Source organism: Pseudonaja textilis, chromosome 3 (assembly GCF_049901715.1).
Source record: "Pseudonaja textilis isolate UNSWEBS1 chromosome 3, rPseTex1.2, whole genome shotgun sequence".
NCBI lineage: Eukaryota > Metazoa > Chordata > Lepidosauria > Squamata > Elapidae > Pseudonaja > Pseudonaja textilis.
This window is the reverse complement of record NC_141992.1, coordinates 104,178,937-104,196,046: the sequence shown is the minus strand read 5'-3', so window position 1 is coordinate 104,196,046 and position 17,110 is coordinate 104,178,937. Positions and strand designations below refer to the sequence as shown.

General features: G+C 38.0%; 1 protein-coding gene across 1 annotated transcript in view; it reads left to right on the top strand.

The window, feature by feature from the left end:
- ADCY10 (adenylate cyclase 10) overlaps positions 1–17,110 on the top strand; it is a 199,667-nt gene that overhangs the window by 74,817 nt on the left and 107,740 nt on the right. Inside the window, 5 exon segments of the mRNA XM_087930379.1 lie at positions 2,648–2,839; positions 8,520–8,641; positions 9,472–9,548; positions 12,747–12,936; positions 16,354–16,409. Coding sequence (XP_087786505.1) covers positions 2,648–2,839; positions 8,520–8,641; positions 9,472–9,548; positions 12,747–12,936; positions 16,354–16,409 — 637 coding nt within the window.

Here is a 17,110-nt window from a genome sequence, read left to right as displayed (position 1 = left end):
GGCTTGAGAGCAGAGCTGAACCTTCCTTAAGACTGAAGCTTCTATTTTTCAGTGCAGACTCAGGCAGCAGATTGCAGAAAGGTAGATCTCTGTGTGAATCTGTGATTCACTATATCTATGACTGTTTCCTAGTATGATGTGATTGTTTATTGTACCCTATGACTATTATTAAGTGCTGTACCTTATATTCTTGACTCTTGACAAATGTATCTTTTCTTTTATGTATACTAAAAGCATTTGCACCAAGACAAATTCCTTGTGTGTCTAATCACACTTGGCCAATAAAGAATTCTATCTATCTATCTATCTATCTATCTATCTATCTATCTATCTATCTATCCATCTCAAAGTGGTGAACATACTTAATATTCCTGCATTTTAGTTTTGCCACAACCACCACCCTGTGAGGTGGGTTGGGCTGGGCCCAGAGCAGGGTGGAAGAGGGGAGAATGATGGGGTGGTTTTATGGGAGGGGCATGTACACACAAGCACCCATTAGTAACATGAGTGGGGCCTGAGCTCCCACGACGCTCTAGCAAGTGAGATTTCAAATGCGTGTGATGCTCGCATACGTAAGGCCCTGAGCACTTGTATGACCTGGTCCAGTTGCAAATAGGTCATGGACCGATAATGGCCCATGGCCCACGGATTGGGGATCCTTGCTGTAAAGCACTATAAAGTAGTATATGACTAAGTGCTACTGATATATTATGTTGCCAGCTTTGCATTTAATGCTAACTTTTGTCTTCTTATGTTCTTTCTGAATAAATTGGTCAATTCTGGGCTTTTCTCATAAATGGCACCAAAGGTGAGGAGCTAGCTTGATTCAGCACTAAGCCTTACCAATGCTGAGTCTTCACCTTGCCTATTGAGCTTTGAGGTTATGGCAATGAGAGATGCTCCTAATGCATCCTGGAGCTGAACGGTTGCAAGTACATGGCTAGACTAGTGAAGAGAAGGACCAAGGGGGACATGATAGCAGTGTTTCAATATTTGACGGGCTGCCACAGAGAAGGGGGGGGTGTCAAGCTATTTTCCAAAGCACCTGTAGGCCAGACAAGGAATAATGGATGGAAACTGAATAAGGAGAGATTCAACCTGGAAATAAGGAGAAATTTTCTGACAGTGAGAACCATCAACCGATGGAACAGAAGTTGCCTTCTAAAATTGTTGGCGCTTCATCACTGGAAGCTTTCAAGAAGAGACTGGACTACCATCTGTCAAAAATTGTTTAGGGTCTCCTGCTTGGGCAGGGGGTTGGACTAGATGACCTACAAGGTCCCTTCCAACTCTGTTAAACTGTTAAAGTCCCTGGTGGCTTTCATGTCAATGGGATTTGAGCTCACAGTCTCTGGTGTCTAGGCCAGCACCTTCACTGGTACACTAAAATTGGCAGTGACCAAAGAATATATAAATAAGGAAGGATTTGATTTTGATTTGAATCTGTTTTCCCCCTCACCCTTCTCTTTCTCTTTAAAAATATAAAACAGATGTATTAAGCTAAGCAGCTATCTTAATGCTTGTTTTTGAAAACTATGGGATATACTAATCTAATTCAGTGCCAAATGGTTGATACAGTTTTAGAAAATTATTTTAGTTAACATTTCCCTTTGCAATATAGTTAACCGCCTTACATTTTTCTTTAATTTATGTCTGTGACTTCAATAAATTGTTTATCTGCAAATTTGATTTAAAACACATTCCTTAAATTAAATCAAGCCAAAAAGTTGGACACATCTGATTTAAGCTGTCTAGAACATTAGATGATGATAGCCAATTTTCTATATTCAGATATATCGACTGAAAAACACTAGTAGAAAAATATTTATTAAATATAATTGTGTTGGATTTTTAGCATAATTAATATTTGATTATATTAAACAAAGACTAATACACATATTTAGTGTACATATCTATATCTATCTATCTATCTATCTATCTATCTATCTATCTATCTAAAATATTTATTTGACATTTTTACAAATTTGTAGTATCAAACTGAAGTAAATTCCTGAGTGTTGATTAAATACATAAAAATGTATTCATGAACAAAATGGTTGCACTCATTAATTAATAGGATGTTGAATAATAATCTTCAGAATAGCTTTTGCTGCAAAATCACAAGGAGTTTGGTACAGTTAAATTTGTTGGTATTATTAAAGACTAATGGTATTCTAATCTAAAACCTAAAACTAAGAATCAGATGAAACTATAGATCAGGGGTCTCCAAACTTGGCAACTTTAGGACTTGTGGACTTCAACATCCAGAATTCCTCAGCCAGCGATGCTGTCTGGGGAAATCTGGGTGTTGAACTCCATAAGTCTTAAAGTTACCAAGTTTGGAGACCGCTGCTATATATAAATTAGAGAATGGTACCTTATATGATTTATTTTTTCTTTTTAATAATAAAATATTTTTTCTTGCTTTTAAAATTAAAAAATTATTTTTTTCATTAATTAGTGTAGAAGATAGTTGTAAGAAAAATTAGGATAATCTGGTGATAAAATGTTCACTTTGAAATCCATTTTTAAAAGTACTTCTATATTATGAAAATTGCTAACTTTCAGTTTAGGTTAGGATACTTGAATATAGTTTTATTCTTTGCAAGTGCCTATAAAAAGTTAATGTTCTTTTACTATTTTCTAGATAGATGATAACCAGCCACTAGAGTATTTGTCAGAGCTACGTCCTGTTACCATTGTTTTTGTGAATATGCAGTTTGAAGAAAATGCCAATACGCACCATGTGTGTAAGGCTATCCAAGATGCCAATGCTATGATCTCTGGAACAATATTGCCCCTTAGTGGTAACATTAATAAAGTCTTCATGTTTGACAAAGTAAGTGTCCTATAGAGGTATTGTATCAATAGGTTCTGTCATGTATCAACAGAGCAAAACAATGAATTTTCAATAAAACTAACTGATAATTTGGAAAGCATATGCACATAAATATGCTTTGTTTTATTAGTTGCTATTCTTGATTTATATTGTTTATATTGTTCAACTGTTCTTTTATTATGTTTTTCAATATATGTATTAAATAGAGTGGAGTGGGAGTGGGGTGGGGTGGGGTGGAGTGGAGTGGAATGGAGTAGAATAGAGTAGAGTAGAATAGAACAGAACAGAACAGAACAGAACAGGATAGAATTCTTTATGGCTCAAGTGTGACACACAAGGAATTTTTCTCCAGTGCCTAAACTCATATTGTACATACAAACAGCAAGTAATAGCTCAGATATCATAAATCTTTGTTATAATAATTAATCATAAGTTACAAACAATTGATAAATCAGAACTTCTGATTGACATTGCAGCAAGATCGGATACGAGGAGCATGTCTCCGTGCTCCCGTGCCCAGTTCTCCCTGTTGGTGGGCTCCAAAAGGAGCCAAAGTCACCCTGTAGGGGCAGCAAAGCAAAGAAGGGTACCATGTGAGACCACGGAGAGTTGCAACTCTCCTGCTGGACTCCAGGGTTATTTTCCCTCTTAGCCATGATGAGAAGAAGAGGCATCCTAAATATGGCTGCCACAAAGCTGGGGCAGCTGAGGAACACCTAAGACTCGTGCTGGAGCAGAGTTAGTGAACTGTGCCTGGAACTGGATGAGAGGATTCTTTCTTATTTAAAACCTAACCCCCAGGAGGAAAAATCCAGGAAAAGAGAGGCTCATAATTATTTGCTAAAGCAGTGACTAAGCACTTTGAGAAAAACTTCAGAATTGAAAGAAAAGAATTAAGGGGAAAATAGTAAAAGAAAAAAACTTTTAAAAATACAGAAAATTGGACTTTTAAACTGAGCAGGCATTGTTCTGGAAAGGCATTTTAAAAATACTGGAACTATCTACCTAAAAACTAACTTTGTTTCTATATTTTGACTTATTATGTGATTAAAACTGGTTAACATTAAAACCTAAACTGAGAGTGCCATCTGTTGATGAAAGGAAAGTATAACATATTCTTAAATCCTGGAAAATTCTGACAAGGATATGTTTTATGCACCTACGATGTGACTACTGAAGATTTAAATATGAGAATAAGGAAGATGTTTTCATTAAATAGACCCCTGATACAAGATTGAACACATAAAGGGGATTTAAGGAGGTTCTGGAAAGCTTTTGGGATTATCTAAAAGAACAGATAGATTAACTGTAGAATACAAAAAATGTGAACATTGAATCTTTTGGGGAGTGACTTGAATATATGGTTTTTGGATTACTGGATTTTGACTTATTATGTGATTAAAACTGGTTAACAGTAAAACCTAAACTGAGACTGCCATCTGTTGACAAAAGGAAAGTATAACATATTCTTAAATCCTAGAAAATTCTGACAAGGATATGTTTTATGCACCTACGATGTGACTACTGAAGATTTAAATATGAGAATAAGGAAGATGTTTTCATTAAATAGACCCCTGATAGGACTTTTTAAAACAAGACAAGATGCTCCATTAGGAGGAAATGAGTGGAACGTGGGAAGAAATGGCATCTATGTTCTAAAACATCAAGGACATTCTGATAAGAAACCACAAGGAGATTAAGAACTTAATGCATGGCATGGATGAAAACTGGGAAATATTATACAAAAGACAATGAGTGATCAAGACGCCCAGGAAAAGGAGGAGCCAATTGAAAGAGCAGACGAAAAAGCAGAATAGATTAGCCAGCAAACAAAACAAGACAACAAAAAGGAGACAATAACAAAAACAATAATGACTGATGAAATAAACCAAGGGGAAAATATTTTAAGAGATTTTTAAAGGGAACCAGAGATGCAGGAAGACATTTTTGAAAGAGAGATGGGGCATGGGTAGCTATTTTGGAAACTAGACAATGGAAAAGGGTAGAGGTGGGAGAAATGTTTAAAATGAATAGTCAAGACATAGATGCAGATAGGGATAAAGATGGAAGAGAGGAATGTGGGAGGCAAGTTAAAAAGTGAACAATTAAAGCTTTAAAGCAAACGAGAGATGACAGATAGAAAGGATTTGTTCTTAAATATAATGGTGACATGATTAAAAGTTAGAACAAGGATAAAGATAAGACAGAGGGGCAATATTAGTATACACATTTTTATATAATAAGATAAAAGTAATAATAAGGGAAGATTAGAAATTGAATGATGGTATTACTATGTATATTTAAACAATATTGTGATTGGCATAGGAATAACATATTGAAACATTGAATAATTAAATAATGAAAGTCTATAATTTAATACAAATATTTGTATTAACACTAGAACTACACAAGCTTCAGGAATATAACAAATAAGATTAATATCACTATTTTTATCAGTACTAAAATATATGACACCCTGGTGTCACACTGTTCACACATTGATATGGATATATTGTAAAAAAAAAAAAAAAACTTGAAACAAAAAAAATGATAAATCATAAGACAACAAGTAGAAGATAGTAGGAAAGATGAGAAGATGAGAAATGAGACAGTGCTGTGGGAATTAAGTGTTCAGCAGAGTGATGGTACAGGGGGAAAAACTATCTTTGTGTCCAGTTGTTTTGGCATGCAATGCTTTATAGTAACGTCTTGAGGGGAGAATTTGAAATAGATTATGTCCAGGATGTGAGAGGTCTGTAGATATTTTCTTAGCCTTCTTACTAGTTTGTGCAGCAGACAGATCCTCAATGGGAGACAGGCTGGTTGTAATTGTTTTTTGCAGTCCTAACTATCCATTAAATTCTGTACCTGTCCTGTTTGGTTGCTCTCTCAAACCATACAGTTACTGAGCTACAAATGACAGATTCAGCAATTTATTTGTGAAACTGTATCAGCAGATCCTTGAGCAATCTGAACTTTCTGAGTTGACACAGGAAAACATGCTGTATTGTGCCTTTTTAATGATTATTCTAATATTAGGTGTCCATTTCAAGTCCTTGGAGATAATAGAACCTAGAAACTTGAAGATCTCAATTCAGGAGTGGGATTCTACTGATTTGGACTGGGTCAGTAGAACTGGTTGTTCCTATACTGCTCAGTTTGGAGAATCAGCAAATCATGCCCCTGGCTGGGCCCGCCCATCCCCACCCAGTCAGTCCTTATTGCGCCTGCACGACATCGTGCACATATGCAACATTGTTGACTGCATTCTCCCCCACCCACCCTGCCCCACCCCATCACTCCTTATGGTATTTCTTTTTTTTCCTCCCGATGATCAGCTCTTCTGATGATCAGTTGTGCTGGTATCCTCCTCACCGTCTTACTGCAAAAACAGCCTCCTAGGAGGCTTTCCCGAGGCCCAGGAGCCCCTCCCCAAAAGTGGAGTGGAGGGTGCTGCAAAAAAAAAAGAAGCCATGACCACTCAGTCACATGAACATACCCATCTAGCCACTCCTGTTAGCAATGATAGTCACCTAACAGTTGGGTTGGCAATATATAAAACAGGATAGTCATTTAATACTGTTGTATCTTTAAGAAAATGCTGTAATTGTGATTGGCTGAGGTTCCTCCAATAGCCATAAGATGGAGCCAGAAAACTGGTTTGTTCTCTTTTGCATTTCCTTTTTGCCTTTTGCCTGAATATCATTCTACTTGGATTGCTGTGAGTCTTGCCACTGTTTGCAAACTCCGTTTACTGAACTTTGTTTATGATACTGGTAAAGAAAAGAACTTCATTTTTGGATTATCCCTGGACTGATTGTTTTGAATACTAACTGCTTTAACCATATATGATTTGGACTGTTTGTTGGACTTTGTTTACCCATTTACTGGAAGTAAAACTTACATTTTACTATTCAGTGTATCTGTGTACTGGTTGTGTGTTATTCACTATGTTTGCCTGAGTGCACTCATTTCTCCTAATGGGGAATACCTCAACACCTCCCACCTAGCCATGCCCACAGAACCAGTAGTAAAAATATTTGCATCCCACCCCTGTCTATATTGTTGGATCTGTGTTGTCTAATATTGTAAGAGGTAGCAGAATAGGACAGCTTCTTTTAAAACCTATTATTTCTACAGTTTTAAGTGTATTCAACTCCAGATTGTTCTGGCTGCACCACAGGGACAGTTGATCTACCTCCTATCTATATGTAGACTATACACATTTCAAATGAGACCAATGGCTGTTGTGTCATTTGCAAACTTCAGGACTTTAACAAAAGGATCTTTTGAGATGCAGTCATTGGGAGAGAGAGAGAAGAGTAATGGAGAAAGCACACAGCCCTGGGTGGCTCCTGTGCTAATTGAATGGGTAATCAATATGGTTTTCCTTAACTTCACCTACTGCTTCCTATTCATTAGAAAGCTTATAATGTATCTAGGCACAGCTATCTGAGTCAATTTAGATAAGAGAATTTCAAGAATGATTGTGTTGAATGCTGAGCTGAAGCCTACAAAAAGAACTTTTGCATAGTTCTTGTAAGAACTTGTTGTAAGATGTAGTGCAATTTCCATACATTAGCTGGTTCATTTGTGGAGAGCTGATTCCTCAGCTTTTCAGAGTAGCTTCTCTTTGCTGCCCTGAACTCCCTTGTAATACATTCCTGGCCTGATTGTACAGTATTCTATTTCACTTCCCATAGACTTCTTTGCTATGGCATAGATGTTTGAACTTAGCTGTGAACCAAGGTTCATTATTATTGTAGATGTTAAGGTTTGGGGGTCAGTACACATAAGTCGTCACAAAAGCTAACATATGATGTCAAATAGTATCAGTGAGTTCATCCAAGTCCCCTGAAGCAACTTCAAAAACATTTCAGTCTGGGTTGTTCAGGCAAGCCTATAACTTTAACTTTGCCTCTTCACTCTAAAACTTTACTGTTTTAGCTATTGGTTTTATGATTTTAAATCTTTGTATATAAGTAAGTACAATGTGAATCATACAGTGATCAGAGTGTTCCACAGCCATTCTTGGTATGTTGAGTAGCAGTGGTCTAAAATATTCTTGCCACTGGTGAGACAGTTGACATGCTGAATGTATCTTGGCAACTCCTGGCTTAGGTTAGCACTGTTAAAATCTCCTAAATACAATGAGTAGAGAGTCTGGATATCTCTGTTCAGCCCACAGGATTTGGTCAATTAAGGTTTGCAATGCCTTATTTATGCAAGCTTGGGGTGGTATGTAGATGCCACCTAGGATGAATGAAGAAAGCTCTTGGGGGGAGGTTGTGAATATTAGAGTATGCAAGTGATGAATAGAGTAAGTCCACATCACAAAATTTATTTAGCATAGTGACATTTTTATACCATTGGTTGTTAATATAAAAGCAGATATCTCCACCCTTTTTTTAATGGGATGTTTCTGCAATTCTATCTGTTCTTTGAATCCAAAATCATGGGATTTGCAAGCAGTTATCATTAATGACAATTAATTTAATTAACACTTAAATAATTAATTTACAGTGATATATTATAATTTTACTTAGACAACTATAGGATAGCATACCTTGATTTGAGAAACAGCATGCAACACTAAATAAGTAAATACTTTTTATGAATTGTTTTTACCTATACTTTGGAACAGACTTATCTGATGTACTGTTTTCTCCTTCCCAAAAAGGGCTGCACTTTTCTTTGCATCTTTGGTCTTCCTGGTGACAAGCAAGCAGATGAAAGCACAAATGCTCTTGATAGTGCCCATAAAATCCATGCTTTCTGTTCCACAGCACTTATGAAAGTAAAGTAAGTAAATGAGAGTGGGATATCATGAAGATATATCTGATCTTATGTAGTGCTTCAGCTCTAGCTTTCCATATCAAGAAATGCCATGTTTGCATCCTAGTTCTAATTCTGTATTTGTAGGATCATGAATAGTTGTATCAGCTAAAGCCTGGGTTCAAATTTCAGGGAAAATTATTGGGACAATCGGCAAACTATTTGGAGATCAATAACATTCATTTTTCTTTTCAGCCTATATTTGTTTCCCATCATCGCTCCATTTACAAGGCAGTTACTAACTCAACTTTGAGATGAGCTCTCTTTTTTTGGTTATTCATCATCTCTGAATTAGATGATGAATAACAAAAAATCTTAATCTCAAAGAAAACAGATGCATCTCCTACATTTTATTCTGTGTGCAGATTGTAAGTGGATTGCTTATATAACTAAAACTGTATCACCTGGCACAAAAGGAAGGTTATAGGAATATTTACTGAGGCAACCCAAGGTTTGTAAAATTACAGAAAATCTTAGTTAAAAATGACACACAATCAGAGAAAATTGTAAAATTGCTCAAGAATAGCTGAGCATGCTCAATGGGTAGTGGATGTATGTGCATGGTTTTGAGGAATGGAACAAGAAAGTGAGGGACAGTGATGAGGATAGTCGAAAATGAAGATGCTGGGATTTTAAGCAAAATTCTTTGTAGATTTCATGTTGGATAGATAATTGCAGGTAAATCATTGTTCCAGGAAATCTAAAGAAGTTTAGAGTCCAGTGCAGCCTATCATTTTCAAGAGATGTTTTTGCCCTCTTCGCACATTCAGTTACTTTTGTTCCATTTTGTGTTGTAGGATTGTTTCTATTGGGGTCACTGGTGGGCCAGTTTTCTGTGGAGTCGTTGGTCATCGTGTGAGGCATGAATATACAGGTGCAATTGTAATGAATATAAATGTTAGCAGTCAAATAAAGTACTGGAAATAGTAATAATGCACACACACACACACACACACACACACACACACTATATGTATGTATGTATGTATGTATGTATGTATGTATGTATGTATGATTTAATAAATAGGTCAACCTGTTTTCCAAAGCACCAAAAGGCAGGACAAGAAACAATGAAACAAGAAACAATGGATGGAAACTAATCAAGGAGAAAAGCAACCTGGAATTAAGGAGAAATTAGCTAGCAGTGAGAACAGTTAAAAAGTGGAAGGGCTTGCCTTAAGGAGTTGTGGGTTTAGAGGCTTTTAAGATGAGACTGGACAGCCACTGCCTGGAATGATATAGAGTCTCCTGCTTGATCATGGGGTTGGACTAGAAGACTGCTAAGGTCCCTTCCTATTCTGTTGTTTAAAACATGTATACAGTGTCCTATCTTATAACCAACTCCAAAAATAATTGTTATTATAAAACACCTCAAAGCAGCAGGGGCTATTTAGATTTCTGTGGACAGAAAAGTCTGTAACCAGGATGCTATTACCCAGAAGGTTAGCCCTATCAAAATTTGAAGAACAACTGAGGCTCAGAATGATGACTTCCCAACTGGGAATGCTGGTTTTGATTTCAGAAGAAAGATTCTGCTACTAATATCAAATAGAAGTCAGGTGTCAGTCAGCAATTTTGGATTCCTTTGTTTTTGTTTATTCATTGGGTCTGCAAAGACTTCTTCCTAAAGAGACTCTTGATTTCCTTGTTGGAAATTTATTACCCTAGTGCTAGGAAAACTAAATCTATCTACAGGGTTGTCAGACTACAGAACTTTTCCCATTCAATCAACAACAGTTGGATTCCCAATTTCTCTGGAAGGGCATCAGGTGCATCCTGAATCCAGCAATGCTGCAATTTCCTCCCCCTTCCCTCGGCTTGAGATAAACAGTCTCAGGGGTAGAGTGATTGGTTCAGTTGGGTTGCTTACCAGCAGGTCATCTTCCAGATCACTTTTGGACTGGCTCAGGTCCCCTTGGAGTGTTGGGGATTCTTCCTTTGGGTTGGGGGGGATTGGAATCCCACAGCTACTCGGCTTCTCAGGCCAGTCTCCTTTCCTCGAGGGCTGGATGTTCCAGATTTCCCCCCGATGGGTGGTCTGACTTTCTCGCAGGGGTTTTTGAATGGCATTCTGTTGCGTGGTGTCCCTCCTTTCCACACTTAAAACAACCAGACATTCTTGGAGTCATGGTGGTTTGGGGTTTGAAAATTTCCCATTTCCCCTGGGGTGGGGATCTTTTCTGAAGCTTGCCACTGCAGTACCGATTAGGAGTCATGTCTATCTCCGCCTCCTCTGCCATCGTGTACCATTCATGCAGGAGGTTTGGAGCCCCACAGGCCAGACAGGCAGCATATAGGTCATCATTGAGTCCATCTTTGAACCAACAGACTAGGATATCCTCTGGCCAGTTGACTCAGCTGGCCAGGTCATGAAATTCCTCGGTGTATTCAGCTACTGGGTGATGGCCTTGCTTTACGACTCTGATGCGGTTGCAGGCTTTTCTATCAGCAAGGAGTTTTTCAAAGTGGTGGCTTAGGGCCATCATGAAGCGATCGAGGTTCCATAATTTTGGGGCATTGACGTTGTGCAGCACTACCATCCATCTGGCTGTTCCCCTTCAAGGGCCAGGGTGATGACTCATACTCGGGACTCCTGGGTTGGGAAATCCCACCCGTATTCTTGCATGTAGGTGAGCACTTGTGCCAGGAAAAATCCCAGTTTCTGGGGGTCTCCATCGAATTTTACTCCCAGGGGTGGGACCTTCCTCTGCAGTTGTATGTCTCTGAGTTGGTCAGGTTTAATCCCCTGTTCTGGGGCTATTAGCGGTCGGGTATCTGGTATGGGTGCTGGTTCTTCGGCTTGTCCTGCTACCTGATCATTCTCATCTGGAGCCAGGGTGGCGGCTCAAGTTCTCTCATTTTCTGGTTCCCTCACTCTCCTGCATTGGCGTCCTGATGCATCCCTCACCTCAAGGTTCTCCAGGCTTCCCTCATGAGGCGATTTATGTATAGTCACAGTCGGTTGTCAGCTGGTGGCTCCTCGCCCCATTCTTCCTGATCCAATAGGGCCTCCACTCCAATTACCACCCGGGTTTATGATTACCCTGGGTGAGGGTTACTCGCCTGGTTCTTCCGTCCCAGCTGTCTCTTTTTCCTGCACCTATAGACCACCAGGGCTTTGTGGAGGTTTCTCAGGCAGCTTCGCTATCTTCGATGGGGTGTACTGAGTCAGTGTCTGGCTGGGTAACTGTCAACGTTTCTCCCCAGCATTCAGCTTCCCCCTTGATCCTTGCTGTATTCAGACATTTTTCTTTTTTTGCAGGGTCCCCTCAGTAGAGTGAAGGTTTTTTAAAAAATATTTCCTCTCTGGGCTGACCTCTATTGCAGATGCTGCTTTATGTCAGGCTACAGAACTTTTCCCATTCAATCAACAAGAATGAACTTCTGAAAACCAAACGTAACAAAAGGAATCCTTTATTGAGATGAGACAATTCATGTAGGAGTTCAAAGCAGCATCTAATGTCTCTCAGGCATACCGGGATAGATAAGGGCGTTTAAGACCCCTCCCCTTCTCTTGATGTGTATTTAGTAAAACAAAGAGCCAACATGTTTATTTCCCCCCCTCTTCTGAGAATGATCTCTTTTGAGGTTCCTAGGAGACATCTCCCAACAGGAATTTTTATGGTCTCTTCATCCTGTGGCTGTCTCTTTCAGAGGTGATAGGTTTCCCAGCATCTGGTTTTTGTCCCTCCATAGTGTATCATGGGTTATCCAAATTCAATATAAGATTTAATATATCCATGTTACATCAAAAAGGATTTCTTATACCAATCCCCGCCCCCCTTCTTCTTCCATGAAGAATGGCAGATACACAGATCTGACAAGGGTTGTTTTAAATCCCAAGTTTGGGGGACTTTAGGGGAGGAAGGAATCTGACATTTCTGCTGGTCTTTCTAAATGGTGAAAGAAGTTCTGTTCCATCTTCTGCGTTAGGAAAAGTATATTTTATAACAAAGTTACTTTAGTCAATTGTTTTAAGTGACTCAGTCCTAGACATCATCTTGTTTGCAATACTGGTTGAAGAGTAATGTACATACAATTGCAAGCTTTTCCCTTTTTCTTTCCATGTTAGTGATTGGACGAAAAGTTAACCTTGCTGCACGGATGATGATGTTTTATCCAGGATTAGTAAGCTGTGATGCCCTCACTTATTCCAAATCTAAATTGCCTCACTACTTCTTTGAAGAGCTCCCGTTAGTTGAGATGAAAGGTGTTGTGAACCCTGGAACAGTCTATCAATTTCTTGGTATTACAGAGAAAGCGTAAGTACAATTTTGTCTGTAGATAGCTGCACAAGAAAAATAGTTTACTCTGGCTACCTAAACCTTTGAGTACAGAATACTGTAGGTTCAAGAAACATCCCTTTTCAGCAAAGCAGGTCGTTCATTTTGCCTCTACTGCTGGAGGACGATTTCTCACATCCTCTTGTTATGTCTACAGGAAGAAAATGTATCCTTTCTTATATCTTCTTCAGTGATTCTGGAAATGCAACTTACATCAAAGGCATTTTGCTTTCACTGTTTCTTCTCTCAGGCACAACAAAACTTCGCTCATTTCTAGTTGGATATTCTGTATGTTCAACAAAAGAAATAGTTTAGAAGGATACATCTTTTTTCAGCTGTAAGTATGTAGATCTGTGGAGAAGGCAGGTACAGCGTGATGGGATGCTTCTCTGGAAAAGGGAAACATGGTGGTGTGACCCTTCCTCAAGATTTTCAATCTGGTAGTTTTAAATAATTACTTGGCTGCTTCCAGCCTTTCCATTTTGGAGAGGGGAGTATTAAGAGTATTGCACTTACAAAGAATTTAGGAGGAAATGGATTTTCTGTACTTTCTCAGCCAGAGTTCAAGGGCCAGGTACAAACAAAATATATGCAGAACACTTCTGTGGCAAGAATGGAATAGGATAAGTGATTAATTGCTCAATTGTTGTTAATACTGATCATCATATCCTTCTGGACCATTGAGAGTGGAGGGCAGAATTCTGCAGGGGTTCTCCTTGTTAATTGCATGGTTCTAGTTAATGGTAGTAGGACATAAGAGATCAAGACGTAGGTATCTTGATTGTGGCCACCAGAGGGATTAACACTTCGCTACCTCAGAATTACAGGGTTCTATCTGACATTTTTGTCAAAAATGAGTTAAAAGTATGACAAGAATCTATTTAACATGATTTAATTTTTTAACAATTTATTTTGTAAAATTTCTAAATAGATTCGCCACAAATAGCAAAATTACAAGGTTCTATCACATGAAAACTCAGAACTGCAGGGTTCTATTTGCAGTAGCCAATTGTCATGCTTGGCTGCTCCCATGTGACAGAGAAAGGATGGAGCCTGCAGCATCTAGTGTTGCCTCCATTTCTAGACACATGAATACTGGAATAATGTCTCTTTTCCATGATATGGAAGCAAGTTCAGACTTATATGAACTGAGTGGATCTGAGTGTGTTCCAGAAACTGAAGATGACCAATTGGATACGGAACTTATAATTGAAAACGAGTGAGTCAAACTTTCTTACTATCAAACTGTATTCAACAATGAATTTAACCTGGCATTCCACATACCCCCCCAAAAAAAATAGCTTTGACCTTTGTGAAGAACAAAGGTCTTGCCTGCCTACCTTGCTTGCATACCTGCCTTTTCAATTGGGCAGGTAGAACACATGCTACAAAAGAAATCTGATTCGTATATCCAACTGAAGAATTTAATGAGAGATTACAGACAGGAAGAAAGAGGAGACAAAAACTAGGCTGGTAATATGTTTTGACATGGAAAATGTCATCACTTTGCCAAAATCTGGTGCAAGCAGTTTTTTTTACAAGCATAAACTTAACTTGTATAATATGACTGCTCACACATCACATACAGGACAAAGGTACTGTGCCATTTGGACAGAATTAATGGGAGGATGTGCTGGAAACGATATAGCTAGTGCCGTGGTACAGATTTTGGAAAATGTAGTGCAAGATCAACCACATGCAGTGCATCTAACATTATGGAGTGATAGCTGCATTCCACAAAATAGGAACTCACACATGTCTTTTGCAATAACAGATTTTCTTCAGAATCACCCAAACATTGAAAGCATTGAAATGAAGTTTTCTGTACCAGGCCATTCTTGCATTGAAGAAGTGGATAATATGCATAGCATAATTGAAGTGCTACGCTACAAGCAGAATTCTTTTCACCAGTTTCTTTTGTAAGATTGTTCAAAAAAGCCAAGCGACACCAGCTGTTCAAAATCATCCAGATGAAGCCTGCGCATTTTAAAAATTACTCCATGTGTTCAAAGCAGTTTCAGTACAGTAATGTGCCGTATGCTAAAGTTTCACAACTAAAATTCATCCCAACCCATTCAACAGTAAGGTTCAAGAAAACCTTTGCTGTGGAAAATAGGACCACGGTCACCATCTGTGCCTTTGAAAAGAAGACAAGGAGCGTTCGCGGGAAACCTCTTTCACCAACACTGCCTGCCACATCTGTTACGTTGCCTGTGCCTAAGACAGAGTTACAGGTACACACACTATCCAAAGCAAAACAAGATGACATAGAAAATATGCTCAAATGGATGCCTAAAGTCGATAATGGCTATTACTGCACCATTTTGAAGAAACTGTTATGCAAAACTGGGGTTAAATAGTAATTCTCGGTATTAAGACATGCATTTACATTCTTACATTTAATGCTGAACCTTCAAATAGTAATTTACAAGCATTTTATGATCACAAAAACAAATTTAAGTGAATATCAAGTTGAATTCAGTGCTTTTTAAAAAAAATATATTAAATTTTGTAATTCTCATTTTTATGGTGCAAGTTAGTGTGATAAAGTTCTATCTGATATTTGGAGCCTTCAGTATGACCCCAAGATGAGTCACCATCAGCCTCATTTTTTTTCCTTGCATGCACTATTTGTTGGTAGGCTCACATACCAATTTTTCCATCTATGTACAATTTTTCCATCTCAGTACAATTTTTCAAATGTTTAAGGCTCATTTCCTGAAAAATGGTCACAACACACATAGAACCTTGTAATTCTGAGGTAGTGACTTCTCTATTCCTGATTTAACAATTACATGAAGCCGGGGAAGATGAAGTATTGGCATAGAATCAGATATCCGCAGTAGGAAGATGGTATTTATCTGTATATCTTAAATCTGGCCTGATCAGGAGGTGTTTCTGACATTCTCTTTCAGTGCCTGAAAACTGTGAGATTCTGGATGGGGAAGAATAGTCTCAAATTTAATCCCAGAGAGATGGAATGGCTTTGATTCCAAAGATATTTCACCTTTACTTCTGAACAGGATTGTATAGGGTTGATTGATAATTTGACTTATGGCTCCTGCTTGAGAAACAGGTGTGGCTACAATTAAGAGGACTTCTGAACAGATCCAGCTTGTGCACCAATTATAGTATTTCCTGGATTAGGAATCTTTGCTCATAATCATTTCTGTATTAAGCACCTCTTGTTGGGGCTGCCCAGTCTGGAAGCTGCAACTGGTCTGGAATGCAATAATTCTTGAACATTAAATCATTTAAGCAAAGGAGGTTCTTGTCATAAAAGGACAAATGTGGTATACTATTAGTAATTCTTCTAAGGCAATTTGGGAAATGTTAGCATAAACTTCATTTTCTTCTCTCTCTCCCCTTCTCTCCACCCCCATTTTTTAAAAATAGAATGATTTACAAAGCATATTTAACCAAGGAGAGATCTGAACTTTATCCTTTACTAGGTACGTGAACTGATCTATTGTAACATAGCAATTAATTATTGGAATGCTAGAATAAACTTGCTATTGATTTTTGAGATGTCTGTCTAATCTTTTGATTCAATTTAATCTGCATAGCTCTGCATAGCAACAAATATTTATGCTGCCGTTTCAATGATCCTTCTATGCATATCTTCAGATACATATTTACTGTATAATTCTATAGATGTCTACTTAGAAATCAGAGCTGTTATGTTCAGTGGATAGTGGGCAAAACTATGGCATTTTAAAAAGTATTGCCAAGAAATGCACAGTTGCATGTATTCATACACATTTATTTATTTAACAAATTTATATAAATATACATAAAACTGTAAGTAAAAGCAAAACAAAAAACAATAAACACTGAAGATTTTTAAATATTATGTTTGGATACACAGTATTTACATTATTATTTACATAATTATTTAATAATTACACAGGAATTATTATTATGGTTCATTTCATAGTCAGCCAGACTGCATTTGGCATTTTTATCCACTTATCAAGACCTTTCCAAGGACCTAGGATAGGCAATTATTGATGTTTTATGGTTTTAGTGCTATCATTGAGTAAGCTGTTTGTAAATGACTGATGGTGAGTTGGTTAATGTTGATGGTGTTCAAGTAATCCTTGAGTTGTTTTGGGATTGCAGCCAAGGCACCTATTCCTATTGGTACTCTCTT